Genomic DNA, 19,690 nt, shown 5'->3' with positions numbered 1-19,690 from the left:
CGAATAACTCGGTGAGACTTGCTAAAAAAAAAAACGAGAAGGCGTGAGAAGATGTTAAAAGAAACACAATCACGCCATTTCTCTACCAGCTTTACCTTCATTTTCTCTACAATTTTGGGTCCATTCCTAAGGGCCATTTTTTCAAGAAACTATCTTTAAAAAAATACGACGAATAATCCAAAAATAATTTGAAAAATAAAAACTCTCAAATTAGTATTTTATTCGTCAAAACTACCGTGATTTTGAAGCAAAAAATTGTCAAGTAATTTTCCCACGAAAATATTATTTTGTTCTCCACCTTTTTTTAATGAGAGACTCTCATTGAGTGTTACGAGGGCTCAATCTTATTCTTGCCAAGAAGGTAAGTGAACTCTTGTTGTCTTTTCATTCAGCAAATTTTATATAATTTTCATTTCAACTTATTGTATAATTCATAACACGCGGTGGTTTCCATTGCAAAGTGGCTTTTTATTTTACTTCTTTATAATTATGAATCGGTCGGAAATGATATATCTTTTCGCTGAACAAATGTGATCACGCACTTTAATTTTATTTCTTTGAAAATAATGCATAATTCTGTGAACTATATTTTATAACTCAAAAAATTCAAGAGTAATTTCTTTTAATTATTATTAGGTTGAATCATTAAAGAGTTGGAAGACTTGGTTAAGTATACAGGTAAATACAGACACTAACTAGAGTCAGATAAAGGAAACCAAATGGACTTGGATAAAACATCTATTAAAGAATTAAAAAAAGACTTTGCCTAAAATTTATATTCCAAAAAGATTTAAAAAAAAAACAATTTTAAAATTATTTTTCATTTACAATTTACAAAAAAATAAAATTAAAGAATAGTACCTAACTTCTTTTAATCAATAAGCATTTATATTTTAACCCTTTCATGTCCATTAGATCATACGTTGACCTAAACGTGAAATATTGGATTTTCTTATATTTGAATTATTTTAATTTTTTTTTCTAAATTGGAAATATCGGACATATTGGACATTCAATATAAAAAAAATATTATAAGAATAAAAAATAATAATATAAGAAAATCGACTAAGCTCAAGAACTGTGAAGTTTAACTAAACCACATTAACAATTGATGCATTCAAATAAGCAGTTTTTTGACAACTTCTACAATTCTAACGTCTGACATTTATTTTGAAAAATAAACAATAAATAAAAAAAATAAAATAAATAATAGGGGAACGTGGCCCAATTCGGACCACCGCCCAATTGCGACCGCCCCTTTTTCTCGTAAATGACGAAATATTATAAAATTAGTTTCAGTACATTATGAAGATATTATAGTAAGGTAATGTTAGCGCCTAAAATAAATTAATTTGGTACACAACAGGGCAAATTAAAAATCAAAATTCATTTTCAGCACTTGGCCAACATTTTCTGATTTTAGAAACTAAGTTGATATGAGTTTTTTTCTCACTATTATGTCTCAAATTATGCCGCGTTTCTGTAGCTGAGAGGGTCTAGTTTATTACTTGATTTACAATTTTTTTAAAAGATTTTAGGCATTTTAAGTAATTAAGTGAAAATGTAATACATGCAGAATGGTCTAATTGCGACCCCCAAAATGTTTCAATTCGGACCGTCTATTTCCACCATTCACCACGGTAAAGCAGTCGCGCATGCGTGTAGTGGTGTGGAAGTGTCTCTCTCACACAGACCGCGCTGTGTTTTGATTTCGGGAAAATCAATATTTTTTCACGTTTTTTGAAAGTTTTTTCGCAGTGAAAATGTTCCTAAAGCCAAAGGGGAGTGCAGTTAGTGTAATTTACGCATTCCTCAGAAGAATTTTCGTGGATTTTCTGCGAATTACGTCAGTGAGTGCGCAATTGTCGGTGTGTGTGAAAGTGTGTGTATTCACCTCAAGGGCGAAATGTCAAAACAAATGTGGGGAAAAATGAAAATAAATTCTTGATTTTCCGGCTTTTCCGGGTAATTCATGGTGTTTTTCCTATTTATAGTAGTGATAAAAGTGATCTACTAGTGAAAAACCCACAAATTACGGCAAAAACAGGGGGTCGCAATTGGAACACTCGGGGGGTCGCAATTAGAACACCGTGGTGAAAAAGTGCAATTTTAGCAACTTTTTTTAATTCCATTATTACTCAGAACAGGTAAGAGTTAGAAGGTTTGCATCTATAGAACAAAGTTAGCCTATTAAATGACCTTTCCAATGGTACCAAACTTGGAAAGATTTAATTCATTTTAATATGACTTTTTTCAATCCTTCTGAAACAGAATTTAGGGGGTCCGAATTGGGCCACGTTCCCCTACATTTATTTTCTATCATTTTTTTCCTATTTTTTTTCTTACGTTACGTTAGACGTCCTTTTATATCATTTAAAATTTCTTTTGTAAGCTCTAACTAACTAACTTTACATTTAACGATTCTTTTCTATAGATTGATGTTTATTATAAAGTTAGATATCTTTATAGCTCTTCATAATCCTTGATTTTTTATTGTATCTTAATGATTTGTAACCGTAAAATATTTCCTTACTCTGCCTGAACTTTTAGAGCGCTTATAAGCCCAAACGTTTTACGTTTGAAGAATATTAAAGAGAAAGAAAAAAAGAATTTGAAAAAAAACCTCTAAAATGTCAAAATTACCGAAATGACATGAAAGGGTTAAAATTTTGCACCAACTTAATATCAATTAATTCAATTAATTTTTGTATTTATTATTTCCGAATTATTGTAGTTTATGTTGCTATAAAATTATTACTCAATGTAGTCCTAATTTTTTCCAGACCCTAGTCTCATGGCTAATGGGTGGAGGGAATGTGCGAGCTAAATGTCCTAGGCTATGCGGGTATGTGTTAGCAACCTTCGTATGCACGCTCCGGTATGAGTCAGTCTCTCTCTGAGTTTCGTCGGGAGCGCATGTGGGGCATTTAGTTAGCCGTGCCCTACCGCTCAAATAGAATTTCTAGGTAGCCCAACTTAATTGGACTACATAATCAGAAGTGGGATGAAGATCCCTAAAGAATCGCAGAAGTGAAACTGCGAGAAGTGAAAGTGAAAAGTGAGAAATTGTGAAAAAAAGTGTGGAAAAGCTGCGCAATCGACGGAGCGACAAGATGGCGGACGGCAAAATTCTCGGAAAGAGAATTTCTTCCTCATCTGGCAGCGAGATTTGCGGCAAGAGGCAACCATCAAGGGCCCCAAAAAGGGAAACTGTGAGTAGAAACGGGGGGTGTTCTGCCCCCGGGGCACGCGGATGAGACCATCGCCGAAGAAAAAGTGGCGGATGGGGTGCCCGTTGGTAAGAGTGAAAAATAAAAAGAAAAAAAGAGATGAAAAACATAAATACATGCGAATTTTTCTTTGTGTTAAATTTTTGTCGTACATGTTGCAACATGATTTTCATAATTCTGTGTGAATGTGTGTGTGTGTGAGAGCTCTCAAACGTCTCAAATTGTCCCAAATTCAGTCCTGTCCCGAAATTCTCCGAAGTTTTCTCTGTCGTCGTGAAGAGAATTTTCGAGAATATTTTCGAAGGAATTTGACAAGTATCGTGTTGTTTTGGCGGAAATTTCGTGTACGGGGAAATTGTCAAGAAAAAGGCTTTGGTCAGCTGCTGAAAAGCAAACAAATTGTGTTAAGTGAATGGGAAAAGTGTTCATTAACCCAAGAAAAGCACAAATCTGGTGAGAATTTAGGTTTTTCTCAGTGTTGGGGGGTAAATGGCAACAGGAGAGGAGACGTTCCGTGAAGAAGAGGACAGTGGATACAATCCAGGAAACGAAAGTACCGTAAGTTCAAGGGGTTTATCAATCGGAAAATGGGGTGATCAAGTGCAAAAGGAAAAGAAGTGCCAATAAATGTTGAGGAAATTTACAAGGACGGGCGACATTGATTTTTTTGCACAGGATCGTAGAATTTCCCGTTGATTGACCTTCAGTCATAAATGGTGCACATTTTGGTCAGTGTATTGAAGTTAAATTGTTATGATTCACAGGTAACAATGACAACTCCTACCGCGTACCGTCCGTGGCTCACAGCGGTCGAAATGGAGGCACTCATTCCGGCCTTTGATCCTGGGCAGAAGAACGGGTTGCTCGCGGTAGAATGGCTACGAAAGGTGGATGATGCAAGAATGCTCTTCGATATGGATGCTCAACAGTCGTTGGTAGCTGCCGTATTTCGGCTTAAAGGTGCTGCGAAGGACTGGTACGAGGGAAATCAAGGAGCTATCAGATCATACGCGGAATTTAAGAACGAACTTCTTTTGAATTTTCCGGAGAAACTCTCGAGCGTCCAAATTCACCATGAACTGAGGATGAGAAAGCGAAAGAAAGAGGAATCAGTGGAGGAGTATTTTCACTCGGTGGTGAAGCAGGCCCGGAGGATTAACCTGCGGGATGACGATATTCGGGAATACCTCATCGAAGGAATTCCAAATGTGATGGTTAAAGGACTGTTGTTGTCTGCTCCGGCTGGAAATCTTCCAGACTTTCTTAGCTATATGAAAAAGGTGGATAAAATTGTGACAAAGGATCGTGAGGAATCGAGTCCCTCAAGCAGCAAGAGCTCATCGGAGGATGGAAAGTGTCATCCGGACAAGATGGTGAACAAAAAGAAAGAGACAGAAGATAGCTCTAGTGAGGCATCCCAAGAGGAAGAGACACACGAAGTGAACGTGGCAAAGGACAAGGAAGAAGGGGAGACAACAACTGGAGCACAGAAGAGTGGAAAACGCCGATGTTTTGCGTGCGGTTCGGAGGATCATTTAGTGAAGCAGTGTCCCCGTAAGGAGTAATGTGATTATGAAGTTAACCATTGACCATAGTGAGGTCTCGTGAAGGTTGTATGTCCAAGTAGGGGGAGAAATTTTGATGTAGATGATCTTAAGAACGCACTGATGATGAAAATTAATGAAATCTCTTAAAGAAAATTCCATGTGAATCAGGGGGAGTTGATTGTGGTCACTGCCCGAAGGAAGAAAAGGAAGATGTTGTGGAAACTTTTTGAAATAAAGTACTTGAAGTATTGACATCTTCTGAGCTCGATGGGTCGTGTCATTAGACTTTAGGTCTGTGGTTGTGTGTCCCCTTGTGTTATCTCATGAAGGCCCTGAATTAAAGAATCGAAATGAATTAAAATTCTCGTGGGGTTGGCTCTTGTGAGGGGGGTGTCGCTATCTTGGCACAAGCATTTTCCTTGGGAAGGTACTTGGAGTCACAGTAGCGGGGAATTATTCTTCTAATCGAGCTTGCTGCGTTGGTGGTGGGTTGGATAAAAGAAGATAATTCCGTGTTCAATGGCATTTACGGTGGATGTCGTTGGTGCTGGCAATTATGCCGTGTTTTCCACATAATTGTGGGAAAGGTCCTGTGTCATACCATCCGTGGGTGGAGATTCACTGACCTTAGATCAGTAAATCTGATCATTTGGCAATCTTGCCGTGTCGACCGCGCTGTGGTACGGTCGGGTCGATTTATTCGACTGTGGATCAGTCAATCTGGTCGTGTAAGGACAGCCGAGCTGATGTGGGGAAAGAACGGATTACGGGTGAGGTGGCGTGTTCCAAAACTGTGGACTCACTACGCTCATCGGTGACAAGGGACGTCACCACATCAGTATGGCCGAATGTAGTCCTAATTTTTTCCAGACCCTAGTCTCATGGCTAATGGGTGGAGGGAATGTGCGAGCTAAATGTCCTAGGCTATGCGGGTATGTGTTAGCAACCTTCGTATGCACGCTCCGGTATGAGTCAGTCTCTCTCTGAGTTTCGTCGGGAGCGCATGTGGGGCATTTAGTTAGCCGTGCCCTACCGCTCAAATAGAATTTCTAGGTAGCCCAACTTAATTGGACTACATCAATGTTATCCAAATCATTTTATAAGATTTTTCTCTCATTAAACAATAGCCAACAGTCAAAAAAATAAGTCAGTAGGTGGCTTTACTTTCTTCCCATTAAATATTGATCAAATAGAGAGCACAAATTACCCACATTCCTCTACAATAAACTCAATTTTCAATCCAGCAACTTTTCTACATCAATATTCTACATTTTATACGTGTTCCGTATAGTCAAACCGAGTGGTGATAATTAAAATATTGCCTTCTGGACAATTTCATCTACATCTTGGCGCAATCGTTATTTGAAAAATTCATTTTAAATTGATTGATCAGCATTAAAAATTGATTTGTTGCGCCACACTTTCCCTCGTTTTTTTTTCTTTAAGCTCAAAACTCTCTTTTTCCCGGACATTTAGCTGAGTCACATTGCAACCTCAATGGGTATTGTTAACCCCACATAAAATGCAGTTTAAAGAATAAGCATAACAAAGGAAGAAATTGCAGATACAAGGAGTTTTCAATGTATAAGGTGGAAAAGTCTTTTAACTTTTTTGTTATTGCTCAGCATGGTAAACCAGTCTTCAGCTGTTCATCAACACCACACTTATAACTTCTTTATGGGGGGCCTGTGTACAACAAAACCCAAAATTCAATGAGTAGGAAACGAACAGTCAAAGAGGGGACATCCATCAGAGTGGGGCTTTCTCTCTCTGCGTTATCAGCCGGCGCAGAGTGAAATTTTCAACGCGAAAACTTTCATTTTAGTGTAAACAGGAAAGTGAATCGGGTGCCTTCGTAGGTGCCATTGTGACGTTCTCTCGTGAAAAAACGGAAGAAGACATAATAAAAGAAAAATTTCGAAATCATTTTTCGCTTTTCCCCATTTTTCCCTATTCTACAATACAACCAACCACCACATGCTTGCCAGAAAAACATTTGAAAATTCAACTACAGATAGCAGCATTACATAATACGGTCTCCTTATCACTCTCACGGTGTCCCAAAGTGATTATATTTCCCTCATATATCGTGCAATTGTGTGTGCGCTAGTCGACACCCGACTACGTGTAATTTTTCGGTGTTTCAACTGTGAATTATATTTTTCCCCATACACTACCCATCAATATATAGCACAGAGAGCACGTTTTGTCACACAAAGTTTTGCAAAATAAAATAGAAGAAAAAAATTCAACACACTTTCCGGCATAGAGAGAAAGAGAAAATGGCGATTTTTGATTATTTTGGAGTTTTGTGCATCATCATTGTTATCCTACAGCTACTCCGGATTGTCCTCCCGTGGATTTATGAGAACTTCCTGGGACCATGTGTACTTGGGTGTCGTATTAAATTGAGTGCAATGGGTGAATGGGCGGGTAAGTGTTAAAGTGTGTGCAGTCTGTGTGTTTAAAGGTCATTATCAGGCCACTCCGGTTCCCCCCGCGTGTAACCTTCCCGGGAATTTTTCTCCCAAAAACTCACTGAATTTTCCAACAAATACCCCTAAATCTAAAAAATTTCCTTCTCAACATTTTCATAATTTTTCCCCCTTTACCTTCTAAACATTTGATGAAGAGAAGTTAACCTCCGCGTGAGCCCCACAATTATGTGTGTGTGAAGACCTTTTGCCACCTTTCTCCCGCAGGTCTTTTTTTTTCAAGTTATTTTTCCTCTCTATCCACACAACACTTTGGGGCAAAATTTACAAATTAATTAACACACCAAAAAGGAACCCAACAATGAGTTGATTTTATGCTAATACCACTCTTCTTGTTCAACATTTTTCACCACCATAACTTTTCCAACAAATAACAAAAAAAATACCCGGCAGTGCGGAATCCTCCTTTTCATTCCACCAATCACACAAACACCACCTCAATCGATATTTTCAATGTGAAATACTTTTTTTCCGTTCACAAATCCGCGAGAATGAAGAACTTTTATTTTTTTTTCCTTTAAAAAAAATGGTTGACACCTGATAAAAATGCCTCGAAGTTGTGAATAAAATGCCGCGAGAATGAGAGAAGATTCAAGCAGACTATACCACTACACATTATCAAGAAAAAAAAGAAATTCTAATCTGTAGAGAGCCTATCTTTTTTTTTCGGGGAGGTATATATAACCTGCGCGCCCATTTTGTCTCTCTTTCCCCACAAATACGATCAACATACAATGTACATGTTTTGTGATAAGAAAATCAGCAGCAAAATGCGATAAAAAAGCCCCTGAGAGTTTGATCATACACTAAATACAGACGATTAGCTTTGCACCTAAAGGGGCAAACAAATGAACAAATTTCATGTTTTTTTTTTTGATAAAGTAAAAATATCTTTAAAAGAAATCGTTAATTGCTTTAATCAAGTAAATTATAAAATAAATACTTTAGATAAAATTGAAATAAATTAATATTTTAATGAATTTTAATATTCCAAAAAAAATTTAGAGTTTCTTTGATAAATATTTCGACGTGTCCGAAGATTATGAACCATATTCCTATCTTTTAGGAGTAAGGTTCATAATCTTCAGGAGCGTCGATTTGATCCCTAAAAAATATATTGTAACCGCAGAATTTAAAAAAAAACATATTTAGCAAAAGAATTCGCAAATTTAAATTGAAAAGGGTCAAAAATTGAACAAAGTAAATTTTTAAAAAATTAGACAATAAAAAAAAACAAAAATATCTCGCTGAATGTAATAAAATAAATTTATAAATAAATTGAAAATTCAATTGCAAAATCTTTTAAAAAATCTAAAAAATCGCAGCTTTAAATAGAAAATTACCATGCTAAAAGCATTTAAGGATAAATATTCTAAAATAAATTGAAATGTTCAGTAAAAATTCACTGAAACTTATCACAATAATAAAATGCAACAGAATGCAATAAATTGTTTAAAAAACAGTTATTTAAATCTAGCAAAAGAGACAAAAAATACAATAGTGACGTCAGTTTTTCCATTTTTTTGGGCAAATCTGCCGGGTATTTTTTCATTTGTTCTCAGTAGAAAATGATATATCTTTGGCACATTATCTATTCATTTTTTTCTACAATTTATGCTAATTCCGACTATTTTCTTAAATAAGGGACTTTCCCATTGAAAAACGAATAAACTCCTTCCGGAATTTAATACTTATTTTCACTCAAAATGAAATAAATTTTAATAGAATATTTTCTTTCAATCCCACTATTCATCTATAATGCTTTATTAATAATTAATGCAATTTATTGCATAACATTCATTCTCCCCATTTGTTTTCCCCCTTTATTGTCCATGAATAAAATTCATAGAAAATCCCAAAAGATTTTTGCAACACTTCTCTCATCAATCTACGAACCAAACCCCTCATAGTTGCACAGTCAGCTGGACAAAGCCCAAAAGACAATTTAAAAAAAAACCACGATTGACCTTTATTGAGCCACACTGCCCCCTCCACTTTATCGCGAAAGAAATGCAATTTCTCTTTCAGAATTGATTGAGCACCGTGCGTGAATATTAAATAAATCTTCTCTTTTCATATACACAACCACACCGTACTATATTTTACATTGAAAAAAAAATATTCATTTGCGGACTTGAAAAACAACAAAAAGTGGTGACCGGTGCGACGGAGGGCATCGGAAAGGCATACGCCAATGAGGTAAGTTGCACGGGTTTACTTTTTTTTTTCATTTCAACATAATTTACAAGAAGTGCAAAGCCCCGTCGTGAACTTGAAATAATTAACTAAAGTGAGGAGAAAGTACAAGAAATTCTTCATCTTTTTGCTTCTTGTGGAATAAAATTGGTGGTATTGGTGGAATTTTTGTGCGGCGTTTCGCGTGAGAGCGCCAAAAAAAAACTTCTTAGTTTTAATGGAGTTTAAAAAAAGATTACGGATTGAAAAAGAGAAATTTGAAACCTCTCTATGCCCCAAACTCATCACATTGTATCACATTTCTGCTGAAAATAAGCAATAATAGTCTGTTTGGCAAGTTAATTGACTCGCTAAGGAGATTCTGGAGTTTTTATTTTGCCATCAACCACCCGAAAAAGATGTTGAAGGTGTCAAAATTTGAGAAAACCAGTCAGTGGCATAAGAAAAAAAAATGGAATTTTCGCAAAAATCTTCGTCTGAAATTATTTTATTAATTTATTATTTGGTAGACGATGGAATGACACAGAAAAAAAAACAGCCGAAACACCTTATTATAGGTTTGATTGATGATCTCATATCGATTTTTAGCATTAATCTAGCACAAAAAAGTTCTGCCAGATATATCAAACAAGTTTATCTATATATCTCCCTCAATGAATTACGTTCACTTTAAGCTTTTTTTCTCTCCCTCTCTCAACATAGGTAATTTTATTTTGTTTTATAATAAAAAAAAAGTTGTTTTGCTTGTCCAGAGGTCTTTCCCTTCCGGGATAAAAGGAATAAAAAATATGTATTCCATTTAAAAGCATAATCCATTAGTTTAATGACGTTTGAATTTCATTCTTTTTTTTTCAATAATTTTTTGCACAGAAAAGAGCGTCAGAAGATTTATGATAAAAAATAGGTAGCTCAATTTATAGGTTAATTAACAATCAATTTGTTTAATAAAATTAGTACTAACATATATTTCACTGACGTCATGCAATAACTCTTAATTATAAACTTTTTTATTGCAGCAATTGAAAAACATTTTAAGTAATTTGTTTAGATTTACGTATTCAAGAAATTTATTTTTAAAAAATGTCATTGTTAAAACAATAAATTTAGTCAGACAGTGATAAAGTTATTAAGGCACTTGCTTCTTGTATATTGACGCTTAAGCCACGAGTTCAAATCTCGCAAGTTTTTTTTTTCTTTTCTCAAATAATAAAACTTTTTAAAGCATTTCTTTAAGAAACAATAAAATAAAGAAAACAATAAAAATTAAATGATAAAAAATTAAAAAAAGAAACTAAATAATAAACCTTGAGAATGAGTGATTCGAACACAAGACAGACGTATTGTAAAACTAATGCGTTAGCGATTGTGCTGACTACTATGTCTTTGAGAAGACAGAATGAGTAAATATGTTTATTGTTTTTACCCCTTCAACTCTTTTTCATGGAATTGTGAAATTTTTAAAGCAAAAATTCAAAGAAAGGCTTAAAGAATCTTTTAATTCTATTAGATAAATCGGTATTCTGGGTCACATTCAGCGTAAAAAATCTATTATTTTTAAGATTAAATGTCATCTTGGTATTCAGCATAAAAACTGATTAGCTAGAATTTTATAAAAGTTTAAAAAAAATCAAAATTGGCCTTCAGAATAAAAGTTTTTACCAATCTTCGTTTTTTTTTATTATGAAAATTCCCCATTTGGAAGGCTTTTTTTGATCGTTTTTTATAGCATTTTTATAATGACTGATCATCCTAATCATATTTAAAAATCATAAATCTTGCAGAAATTCATCTCATGATTTATCAAAGCGATCAAAGCGAAATCTTTTTTCTCTTTGGCTTAACCTCTTAACGACCCATAGCTCGATTTTAACAATGCCCAATTATGGCTAATTAATTTTTTATTTTTTGAGTCAAAATCAATGCAGGACGATGTCTGTATGAGCCCTAGATATTTTTAAAACACAAAAGGACATCACCCAAGGACTCACAGGATCAGAAAGAACAAAAACCAAAAATTTAAAAAATCGAAGTTTTGGAGAAAAATGTCTCTTATTTAAGCTTAAAGAAACCTTTAAAAATTATGTTCACGTCATTCCACCCGCTGTATTCCTTACGGTCCTTAAGGTGTTAAGAAAAAAGCAATTGAAAAATTTTCTTTTATTTAAAAAAATCGTTATTTTGCATATAATTTTTTTTTTCAATCGAAAACTCTTTTAATGCTCTTTATGATAAATATTTATAAAACAAAAATAGAAGATTTGTTACGCTGAATCTTGACCTCAGTATAAAAATTTAGAAAATAAACAAAAACTAGTCACGAGATCTAAACTCCGTACGGTGAAGAATACATTAAGTAATTTATTTTAAATGTTAGACAAATAAATCACCCTTTGGTAAGAAAAAAGATGATTTAGTAAAAAGTAAAATACCTATTATAACAAATTAGATCTCGTTTACTTGCCGTCTTTACGATAAAACCCCATTTTTTTCAATCACATATTTCAGAATGAATATAAATTGGGTGTGTATGTTGAAGAAATTAATTGACCGACCTTCATTGTCAAGAAACATCAAAGTTTTTGCATCATTCGATTGTTTTTTTTTTTCAAAATCTTTTTCTAACAAATCCGTGACATAAAAAAATCATTCCTCCCTGCAAATTCACTCAATCACACTCAAAACAAACGCCGTAAATGATAAAAATGCTAATGAACCCCACGATGGAAAAATTTATCAAATAAAATAAGAAAATTTCAACACTCACCTAGAGAAATCGCCGTCTTGCCTGTTGAATCTGGGTGGAAGAGATAGAGAAGAAGAGTGTGTGTAAAAAAAAAGTTTTAGATTTATGAGGAGCTCACGATGAGTCACGAGGGGAATTATTTTGAGAAAATTAAAACGCACTTCTGTAGCAAAAAAATAAAATAAAAATAAAACTGGAATTAAATTTTGCTAAAGTTTCTCTTGTCCAGGTTTTGAGGTTTCTCTGTACTAACTGAATGCAAAAATTTTGCTTGTCTCTCCCCTTAGCTGGCCAAAAATGGACTGAAAGTCGTCCTTATTAGTCGATCACTGCCGAAGCTTGAGGCTGTTGCAAAGGAAATCGGTTCGTACCTGAGAGTACCTAATAATTACATTTTTCCTGATAAATTCCTTAATGAGAATGTATTAAAACCTCGTCTGGGGACTCTTTTTTCTTTTTTCTTTGCAGAAACTAAGCACAACGTTGAGACAAAGGTGATTAATGTGGACTTTACGGGTGGTCAGGAGATTTATGCAACGATCGAGAAGCAAATTAAGGAGCTGGAGATTGGGGTTCTTGTCAACAATGTGGGTATGAGCTACAGCAATCCAGAATACTTTTTGGATGTTCCAAATAAGGAGGAATTCCTCCGGAATCTCGTTACGTGCAATGTAAACTCCGTGACAGGAATGTGTTTACTCGTGATGCCCGGCATGGTTAGCCGGAAGCGTGGGGTGATTATCAACATTTCCTCCCTTGCGGCAAAGATTCCAAATCCCTTGCTGACCGTATATGCAGCCACCAAGGCTTTTGTGGACAAAATGTCGGAGGATTTGCAGACGGAATATCGCAAAGAAGGGATTGTCGTACAATCAGTCCTTCCGGGATTCGTCGCTACCAACATGTCCAAGATTAAACGCCCAACTTGGCTCGCACCATCCGCTCAGCAGTACGTAGTAGCTGCTCTGAGGCGTCTTGGAATTGCTGAACACACCACCGGATACTATCCACATGCCCTGATGAAGTTAATCATCGATACGATGGCTTTCTTTGCACCAGTCAGCACCAGACGCCTTGTCCTTTCGCAACTTGCCAATATTCGTAGACGTGCCATCAAGAAGGACGCCAATAAGGTGAAATAATCCCACCCTCCTTCACGTACAGAAATCACCTTTCCTTGGGTGCTTTTGTTAAAGAATTTATCAGGAATTTCTGCATTTTCTTGCCATTTTGGGATTATTTATTACTTTTGGGATTATTTACCTGGTGATTTAGCACTATTTATTAGCTTTCTCTAACGAATTTTCCCCCCACAACTCTCTCTAAAACTACTTTCCTCTGGGACTTTACACACCTTTACCTCCTGGACGTGGCCAAAGATTCTCTTCTAACGCAATTTATAGTAAATAAGAGATTAAAAAAAAAAGAATGTAGTTTTGCGCAAAATAAACTTCTAAACACCTAATCTATCCGCCTCTTTAACACGGTGCGTGGTCAGGATGATTCCGGGATGGATTTCTAACACATCCGGAAAGCAACTAATGCGCAACCATTTTGTCCCAGAATCCACAGGAGGAGGCTGAAGAGCCCACAAGGCAACTCGTGCTGGACATTCAACCCACCACAGTGATGTAACCAATGGGCCCCAATGGAGCCCAAATAGTGGAGAAAAAAGCCAAAAAAGGCATTTTTCTTATCCATCAAAACATCAACATAACCTCAATGCCCCAGAAATATTTGCATCGCATATTGCGTGAAAATACACGAAAAATCCACCCACGCCCCACTTTCTATGGCCCCCACAAATACTCAATTTGCGAATGGATGTAAAATAAACTATTGAATTACCTTTTTTTGAACTTTTTTTGCACTTTTTCACTTTTTCACTTTGTGTTTTTCTCACCACTTTTTGAAAAAATTTCCACCACAAGAAACACAACATGTGAAACATTTCAAAAGTACCACGTGAAACGTATGTTTCTCCGTGTTTCTCCCTGTTTTGCAGAAGAGCGCCAAAATTCAACGAATTGAAAATTTTTCGCAGTTTTCTTGCGTTTTCGTATGAATTTTCGTAGGAAAATTGAATTTTCCAGGCTTAGGAGGCTATGCTGCGTCGATTTGCGGCGGACAAAACGAGTAACAAACAATTTTTATGTAAAGTACCTATGGTAGTACAATTTTCTTCCAATCTCGCTCATATTTTCAGTTTTTAGCAAAGTTATCGTGTTTTTTAGCGAATTTTCCCAGAAAATTGGATTTATTTTGTTTCCTTTGGCCCTAAAAGAGCCCCTGCAGCAGGATAAGCTGAAAAAATGCTTCAATTTGGAGAAAATTCCATTTTTCCGCAGCCGCCAATAGTTTTAGCGCAATATCGCAGTCTGTGCCAAAAAATACATAAAAATCCAAGAAAAGTGGATTTTTCCGCCAAGAAAAATAATAAAAATGCACTGGAAAAGCCAAAGAAATCGAAAAAGCGAGAAAATAAGCTCAAAATTCGGAAAATTGGTATTTTTTTACAGAGAAAACATAAAAATGTCACTGAAACTGTTTGTTTTTGTCCTAGGACACATTGCAGGAAGGAAATAAGATAAATCCATCGGACATACGAGACGAATCCACTGAAAATGAACTGAATTTCCCATGAAATACTTTATAGGGCAGTCTCCTCAATAGAAAATCACAAATCCGCAATTTCATTTAGTTTTTGATCGTGAAAAGAAGCAAAAAGACAAAAATTTCCAACAACGCTCCCAGAGAGAAAATAAAAGTGAGTCAAATTATAATTCAATTATTGCAAAATTTCCCCGTAGAAATTCAAATTTTTCACAATTTTCTTTTGCGCATTGTTTTGCCAATTTTTCTCCCTCTTTGTTTTTGCTGATAACAAGGTTAAAATATTGATAAAAAAAAATTGTGAATCACCGTAGGCTATGAAAATGTTTAAAACAAAATTCCCTTTATTCAAAAATTAATTTAATTTAATAAATATTTTTTTTTTAATTAAAAGAAAAGGAAATTCATGGAAAAATCTTTATGGCTGTTTTGGTTTAATTTTTGCTTATGTTTTAATTTGATTAAAACAAAGAGACTTGGTGTCAATGATAAGCGAGAAAATGACCTCACAGATCATTTACAGATGAATAAATAAAAAATAATGAATAGGGTGAGCCTTAAAAGCAAATAAATGTAATAAATGAATTTGATTTTATCTTCAGAATGCGATTTTTCATACTTTTGTGCTTCCTGGCTGTGGCCTGGGCTGACCCAGAGCATCCTCTGAGTCAGGAATTCATTGATATCACCAATGAGAAGGCTGATACATGGCGTGCTGGACGCAATTTCCCCGAACACACCTCCCTGGCGTACCTTCGTGGTTTAATGGGAGTCCATCCGGACGCTGATAACTTCCGCCTGCCCATGAAGTTGCTCATTGAGGAGGAAGATGATCTCCCGGAGGAGTTTGATGCACGCAAACAGTGGCCAAACTGCCCGACAATCAATGAAATTCGCGATCAGGGCTCATGCGGCTCATGCTGGGCATTTGGAGCCGTTGAGGCAATGTCTGATCGCTACTGCATCCACTCCGACGCCCAGAAGCACTTCCGTTTCTCAGCTGAAGATCTCGTCTCGTGCTGCCACACGTGTGGCTTTGGGTGCAACGGCGGCTTCCCCGGAGCAGCATGGAGCTACTGGGTGCACAAGGGGCTCGTCAGTGGGGGTCCCTTTGGCTCAAATCAGGGCTGTCAACCCTACGCCATTGCCCCGTGTGAGCACCACGTCAACGGCACACGCCCATCGTGCGAAGGAGAAGGTGGCAAGACCCCCAAATGCGTCAAGAAGTGCGAAGAGAACTACAACGTTGCCTACAAGGATGACAAGCATTATGGCAAATCCTCCTATTCCGTGTCGCGCAATGAGCAGCAAATTCGTCTTGAAATCTACAAAAATGGTCCCGTTGAGGGCGCCTTCACCGTCTACGAGGATTTACTAAACTACAAAGACGGAGTCTACCAGCATGTGCATGGAAAGGAACTTGGTGGACATGCTATTCGTATCCTGGGATGGGGAACGGAAAATGGAACACCCTACTGGCTCATTGCCAACTCCTGGAACACCGATTGGGGCAATAATGGCTTCTTCAAGATTCTCCGTGGAAAGGATCACTGTGGCATTGAGAGCTCCATCTCAGCTGGTGTCCCCAAGTATGCCTAAAAAGCATCTCGAAGTGACTCTTTTTAACATCCAAAGGTCATTTATAATAATATGTAGGTTGTCCTAAAAATTACGAGAATACCGTAGTTCCGTTAATTTGAAGAGTGTTGTGATTTTTTTTACTCCCAAAATGATAAACTGATAATAACTCTTATAAAACATTCAATAAAGATGAAAAGTAAGTTCTAATGACCTACAGTTGAGTTTTTTATTACTTTTTTACACTACCAGCAAAAAGTTCCCGAAAAAGCAGAAATTGTGAATTTTTGAAGGCAGTGGCGTAGTCAGGGAGGGTGTTTGGATGTTTCCAAAGGTTAAAAAAAATATTTCCAGGCTAAAATACACTAAAAATCATCACAAGGATTTTAACCCTTTAAGGTTTTTTGGGTGATACGCTGACCCAAACGTGAAATATTTTATTTTTTCAATTATTTATGAATGTAATTGTTTTTCTATGTTACAAATGCATCAAATTCGCGCATACGGGGCCAAAGAAGACGTTCGGAGTGAGAAAAGTCCTCTAAAAAATTCATAGAATAAAAATCGCGATAAAAGAGAGCATGTTTCAATGTTTTTATGTTTCACGTTGGACGTTAAAGGGTTAAAATGATGTCAAACGTTAGAAAAGAGACGTTAGATATTGGAAAATGACTGTTAAAGTATTTAGGGTGTTTTTGAGTGTCTGAAATACGTTTTTCTATCGCATCCTTATACAAAAAAACTATTTAAACCCTTGGAGGATTTTGCTGGCCAAAGTGACCAATTTGAATTTTTTTAAGTCTTCACAGAATAAAATCTCTTAAATATATCGTGATAATTTCTACATCTTCGTGTAGGGCAGTTCCATTACTTCAAGATTGTCGAAAGAACACTTAAAAAAAACATTTTCTTTTAAGAGAAAATGAAGGTCAAACTTTTGAGATTAGAAACCTCAATCCTGCGTGTTAATGCTAAGAATTTCTAACGTAAGGTTCATAAAGAAAAGAATTCCAAAACAAATACGTTAAACATCAATAAAAAATCCTCGAATTTGGCTGTGTGATTTAAAAATTAAAAGAAGAATTCCCGAATAATAGTATTCAAACGTTAGAATAAATTTCAAATAAATGCCAAGGGTTAGAAAAATTCCAGCAAATGTTTAAAAAATGATGAAAGAAAAAGTCGTCAAACGTTAAAATGAACGTCAAACGTCAAACACTGGAAAAGGAATTTCCAACGTTAAAACGGTTATAACAACATACGTTCAACAGTAAAACCGAGTAAAACAGTAGTTGAACTATAAAAAATTTTAACGATAGAATTAACGTTTAATAATACGAAGAAAAAAAAGTATTTTTAACATTATAACTTTATCATCGAAATAAGATTCGGAATTTTATATTGCTTTTTAAGAATGATTTTGAAAAGAAATGTCAATCGTTAGAATTCTAGCAAGCAAAATGTGTAATTAATACGGTTTTATTGCCCCACGATCCTCCAAGTGTTAAATACAATAAAAGATTCAAATCGAATTTACAATAAAAAAATTAACAATCAACGGTTTAATGGATTAACCTAACCTCGCGAATTTTTCTGAACAGGATTATTTTCAAATTCTAGCCGGATGTGCCTTTTTTCAGGTTCTCTGGTTATCTCAGAATATCATTCAATCATGAAAAATAAGAAATAATCGGAAAAGGATGTCATTTTCCGCAAATACATAACCTTTCCATTTTTTTAACATTCTGTCCGGGAGTAGTAAATTCCGGAAGTGAAAATGTGGAAAATTGTAAAAATTTTAAGGTTATTGCTAACAAAGTATTAATTTCCTTCATTTAAAGTCTCGGAAAACGATTAATGTTAAATGATATTAGCTGTGATACTTTCTTTTCTTTGCAGGATATTCACAAAGAGGAAAATGTACTGGTAAGCTGACCAAGCTTACGGGAGCTGTGTTTCTTTCAGTGTACCAATTTTGTGAGAGCAAACTAGAACGCGAATTAATTTAAATACGCGCAAAGTCGGGAAAAGTTGAAAAGTCATACCCTAAGAAATCTTTAGAAGGCTATATCTCGAGAACGGATCCATAGATTTTCATAAATTTTTTTTTGTTTTAAAGGTCTCGAAGTCAGCTATAACATATCGAAAAATGAAAAAAATTTATGTCGCCATTTTCGAAAAATTCGAGTTCGAAATTTTCGAAAACTTTGTTTTTGACTTTAGCGCCTCTTGCGGTCATTTCTCGAAGTTGCAATGTTCTAGACATTTGTAGGGTTTCTCGAAACCTTTCATTTGCGCTTGAGTTGATCAAGATCGGACTTGTAGAACCCGAGATATGACATGCCTACTTTGGAAGGCTATATCTCGAGAACGGATCCATAGATTTTCTTCATTTTTGGCATGAAGCTAGATAATATGGTCAGCTACAACATATCAAAAAATGAAGAAAATTTATGTCGTCGTTTTCGAGATATTCATCGAAAACTAATCGAAAATTTTGTTTTTGATTTTTGGCCCCCTAGCGGTCATTTTTGAAACTTCGAATGTTCTAGGAAGTTATAGGGTTTGTTGAGATCTTTCATTTGACCCCGGGTTGATCAAAATCGGTCAAGCAGTTTTCGAGTTATGGTCGATTTTCGATGAAAAATTGTGGCGGCCATATTGACTAAACGGCTTGACCGATTTTCGAAAATGAGGTATCGTTGGAAAGCTCTTGATGGCCCCTACAACATATCAAAATTTTAGCCCTCTAGCTATAATGACGGCTGAGATATAGGCAAAACAAAATTTTGAGGTTATTCAAAATGGCGGACGGGGGGGTGGGGGGTAAAATTTGACATCAAAATCGGATGTCTTCCAGTCGATATTTAAACTTTGCCGTTTACCGCAAGTCTCTATCTATTACCGTTCTCTCGCAATTTAGCGTTATACTACGGACGGACGGACGGACGGACGGACGGACGGACGGACGGACGGACGGCCGGCCGGAAAAAACTTATTTTTGGCGCATACGTTTTTTGGAATGTGGGGACCCTAATTCGTGCTCATCCCAAGTTTGAGCCCGATCTGACGACTTTCGATTTTGCTCGGTACACAAAAGCTGTGTCTGAAAGAAACACAGCTAAAATAAATATTTTCCGGAAGTTGAATATCCTATGAATCGCTTCCTAGAAAAATTATAGGTATCAAAATTGTTTTTTATATATATTTAATTAACCCCTATTTAATTACCAAGAGTGATACGAAAAATATATAAAGATTTTTAGGACGTTTTTATGGGTTAAAAAA

The 19,690-nt window shown here is 35.8% G+C and overlaps 4 protein-coding genes across 12 annotated transcripts in view; 3 read left to right on the top strand and 1 right to left on the bottom strand.

Moving 5' to 3' along the window:
• The window catches only part of LOC129790671 (protein Gawky-like), a 30,067-nt gene extending 15,920 nt beyond the window's left edge, over positions 1-14,147 (bottom strand). For 5 of the 9 annotated variants that reach the window (XM_055828309.1, XM_055828303.1, XM_055828311.1 and 2 more), the window contains exons 1-2: positions 14,060-14,147; positions 12,233-12,262 (exon numbers count right to left, since the gene is read on the bottom strand). The gene's annotated coding sequence lies outside the window, so the exon portion shown is untranslated. Of the gene's footprint in view, positions 1-7,389; positions 7,860-12,232; positions 12,263-12,372; positions 12,416-14,059 lie in introns of those variants that run through there. The other 4 variants (XM_055828304.1, XM_055828312.1, XM_055828310.1 and 1 more) reach the window with 2 other exon arrangements.
• LOC129790725 (cathepsin B) overlaps positions 1-16,621 on the top strand; it is a 59,679-nt gene extending 43,058 nt beyond the window's left edge. The window contains exons 2-3 of the mRNA XM_055828402.1: positions 14,944-14,978; positions 15,427-16,621. Of these exons, the coding sequence (XP_055684377.1) occupies positions 15,428-16,423 (996 nt within the window). The 5' untranslated portion in view covers positions 14,944-14,978; position 15,427 and the 3' untranslated portion in view covers positions 16,424-16,621. The remainder of the gene's footprint in view (positions 1-14,943; positions 14,979-15,426) is intronic.
• LOC129790730 (uncharacterized) lies at positions 3,302-5,029 on the top strand. Its single transcript, XM_055828408.1, has 2 exons — positions 3,302-3,788; positions 3,995-5,029. Exons 1-2 carry the CDS (start codon positions 3,720-3,722, stop codon positions 4,793-4,795), a joined length of 870 nt encoding a protein of 289 aa, XP_055684383.1. The 5' UTR covers positions 3,302-3,719; the 3' UTR covers positions 4,796-5,029.
• LOC129790728 (very-long-chain 3-oxoacyl-CoA reductase) lies at positions 6,497-13,676 on the top strand. The gene is made up of 4 exons (XM_055828406.1): positions 6,497-7,210; positions 9,425-9,471; positions 12,499-12,574; positions 12,680-13,676. Exons 1-4 carry the CDS (start codon positions 7,060-7,062, stop codon positions 13,351-13,353), a joined length of 948 nt encoding a protein of 315 aa, XP_055684381.1. The 5' UTR covers positions 6,497-7,059; the 3' UTR covers positions 13,354-13,676.
• Positions 16,622-19,690: the final 3,069 nt, after the last annotated feature.

Source organism: Lutzomyia longipalpis, chromosome 2, assembly GCF_024334085.1.
Source record: "Lutzomyia longipalpis isolate SR_M1_2022 chromosome 2, ASM2433408v1".
Taxonomy (NCBI): domain Eukaryota; kingdom Metazoa; phylum Arthropoda; class Insecta; order Diptera; family Psychodidae; genus Lutzomyia; species Lutzomyia longipalpis.
This window is presented reverse-complemented; position numbering and strand designations above follow the sequence as displayed.

What these genes read in the sequence shown, in the direction of transcription:
- LOC129790730 (XM_055828408.1), top strand. Translation starts at nt 3,720, where the DNA reads ATGGCAACAGGAGAGGAGACGTTCCGTGAAGAAGAGGACAGTGGATAC. An exon ending in ATCCAGGAAACGAAAGTACC is followed by an intron (nt 3,789 to 3,994) that starts GTAAGTTCAAGG and finishes TATGATTCACAG; the next exon opens with GTAACAATGACAACTCCTAC.
- LOC129790728 (XM_055828406.1), top strand. Translation starts at nt 7,060, where the DNA reads ATGGCGATTTTTGATTATTTTGGAGTTTTGTGCATCATCATTGTTATC. An exon ending in TGCAATGGGTGAATGGGCGG is followed by an intron (nt 7,211 to 9,424) that starts GTAAGTGTTAAA and finishes AACAACAAAAAG; the next exon opens with TGGTGACCGGTGCGACGGAG. An exon ending in GAAAGGCATACGCCAATGAG is followed by an intron (nt 9,472 to 12,498) that starts GTAAGTTGCACG and finishes CTCTCCCCTTAG; the next exon opens with CTGGCCAAAAATGGACTGAA.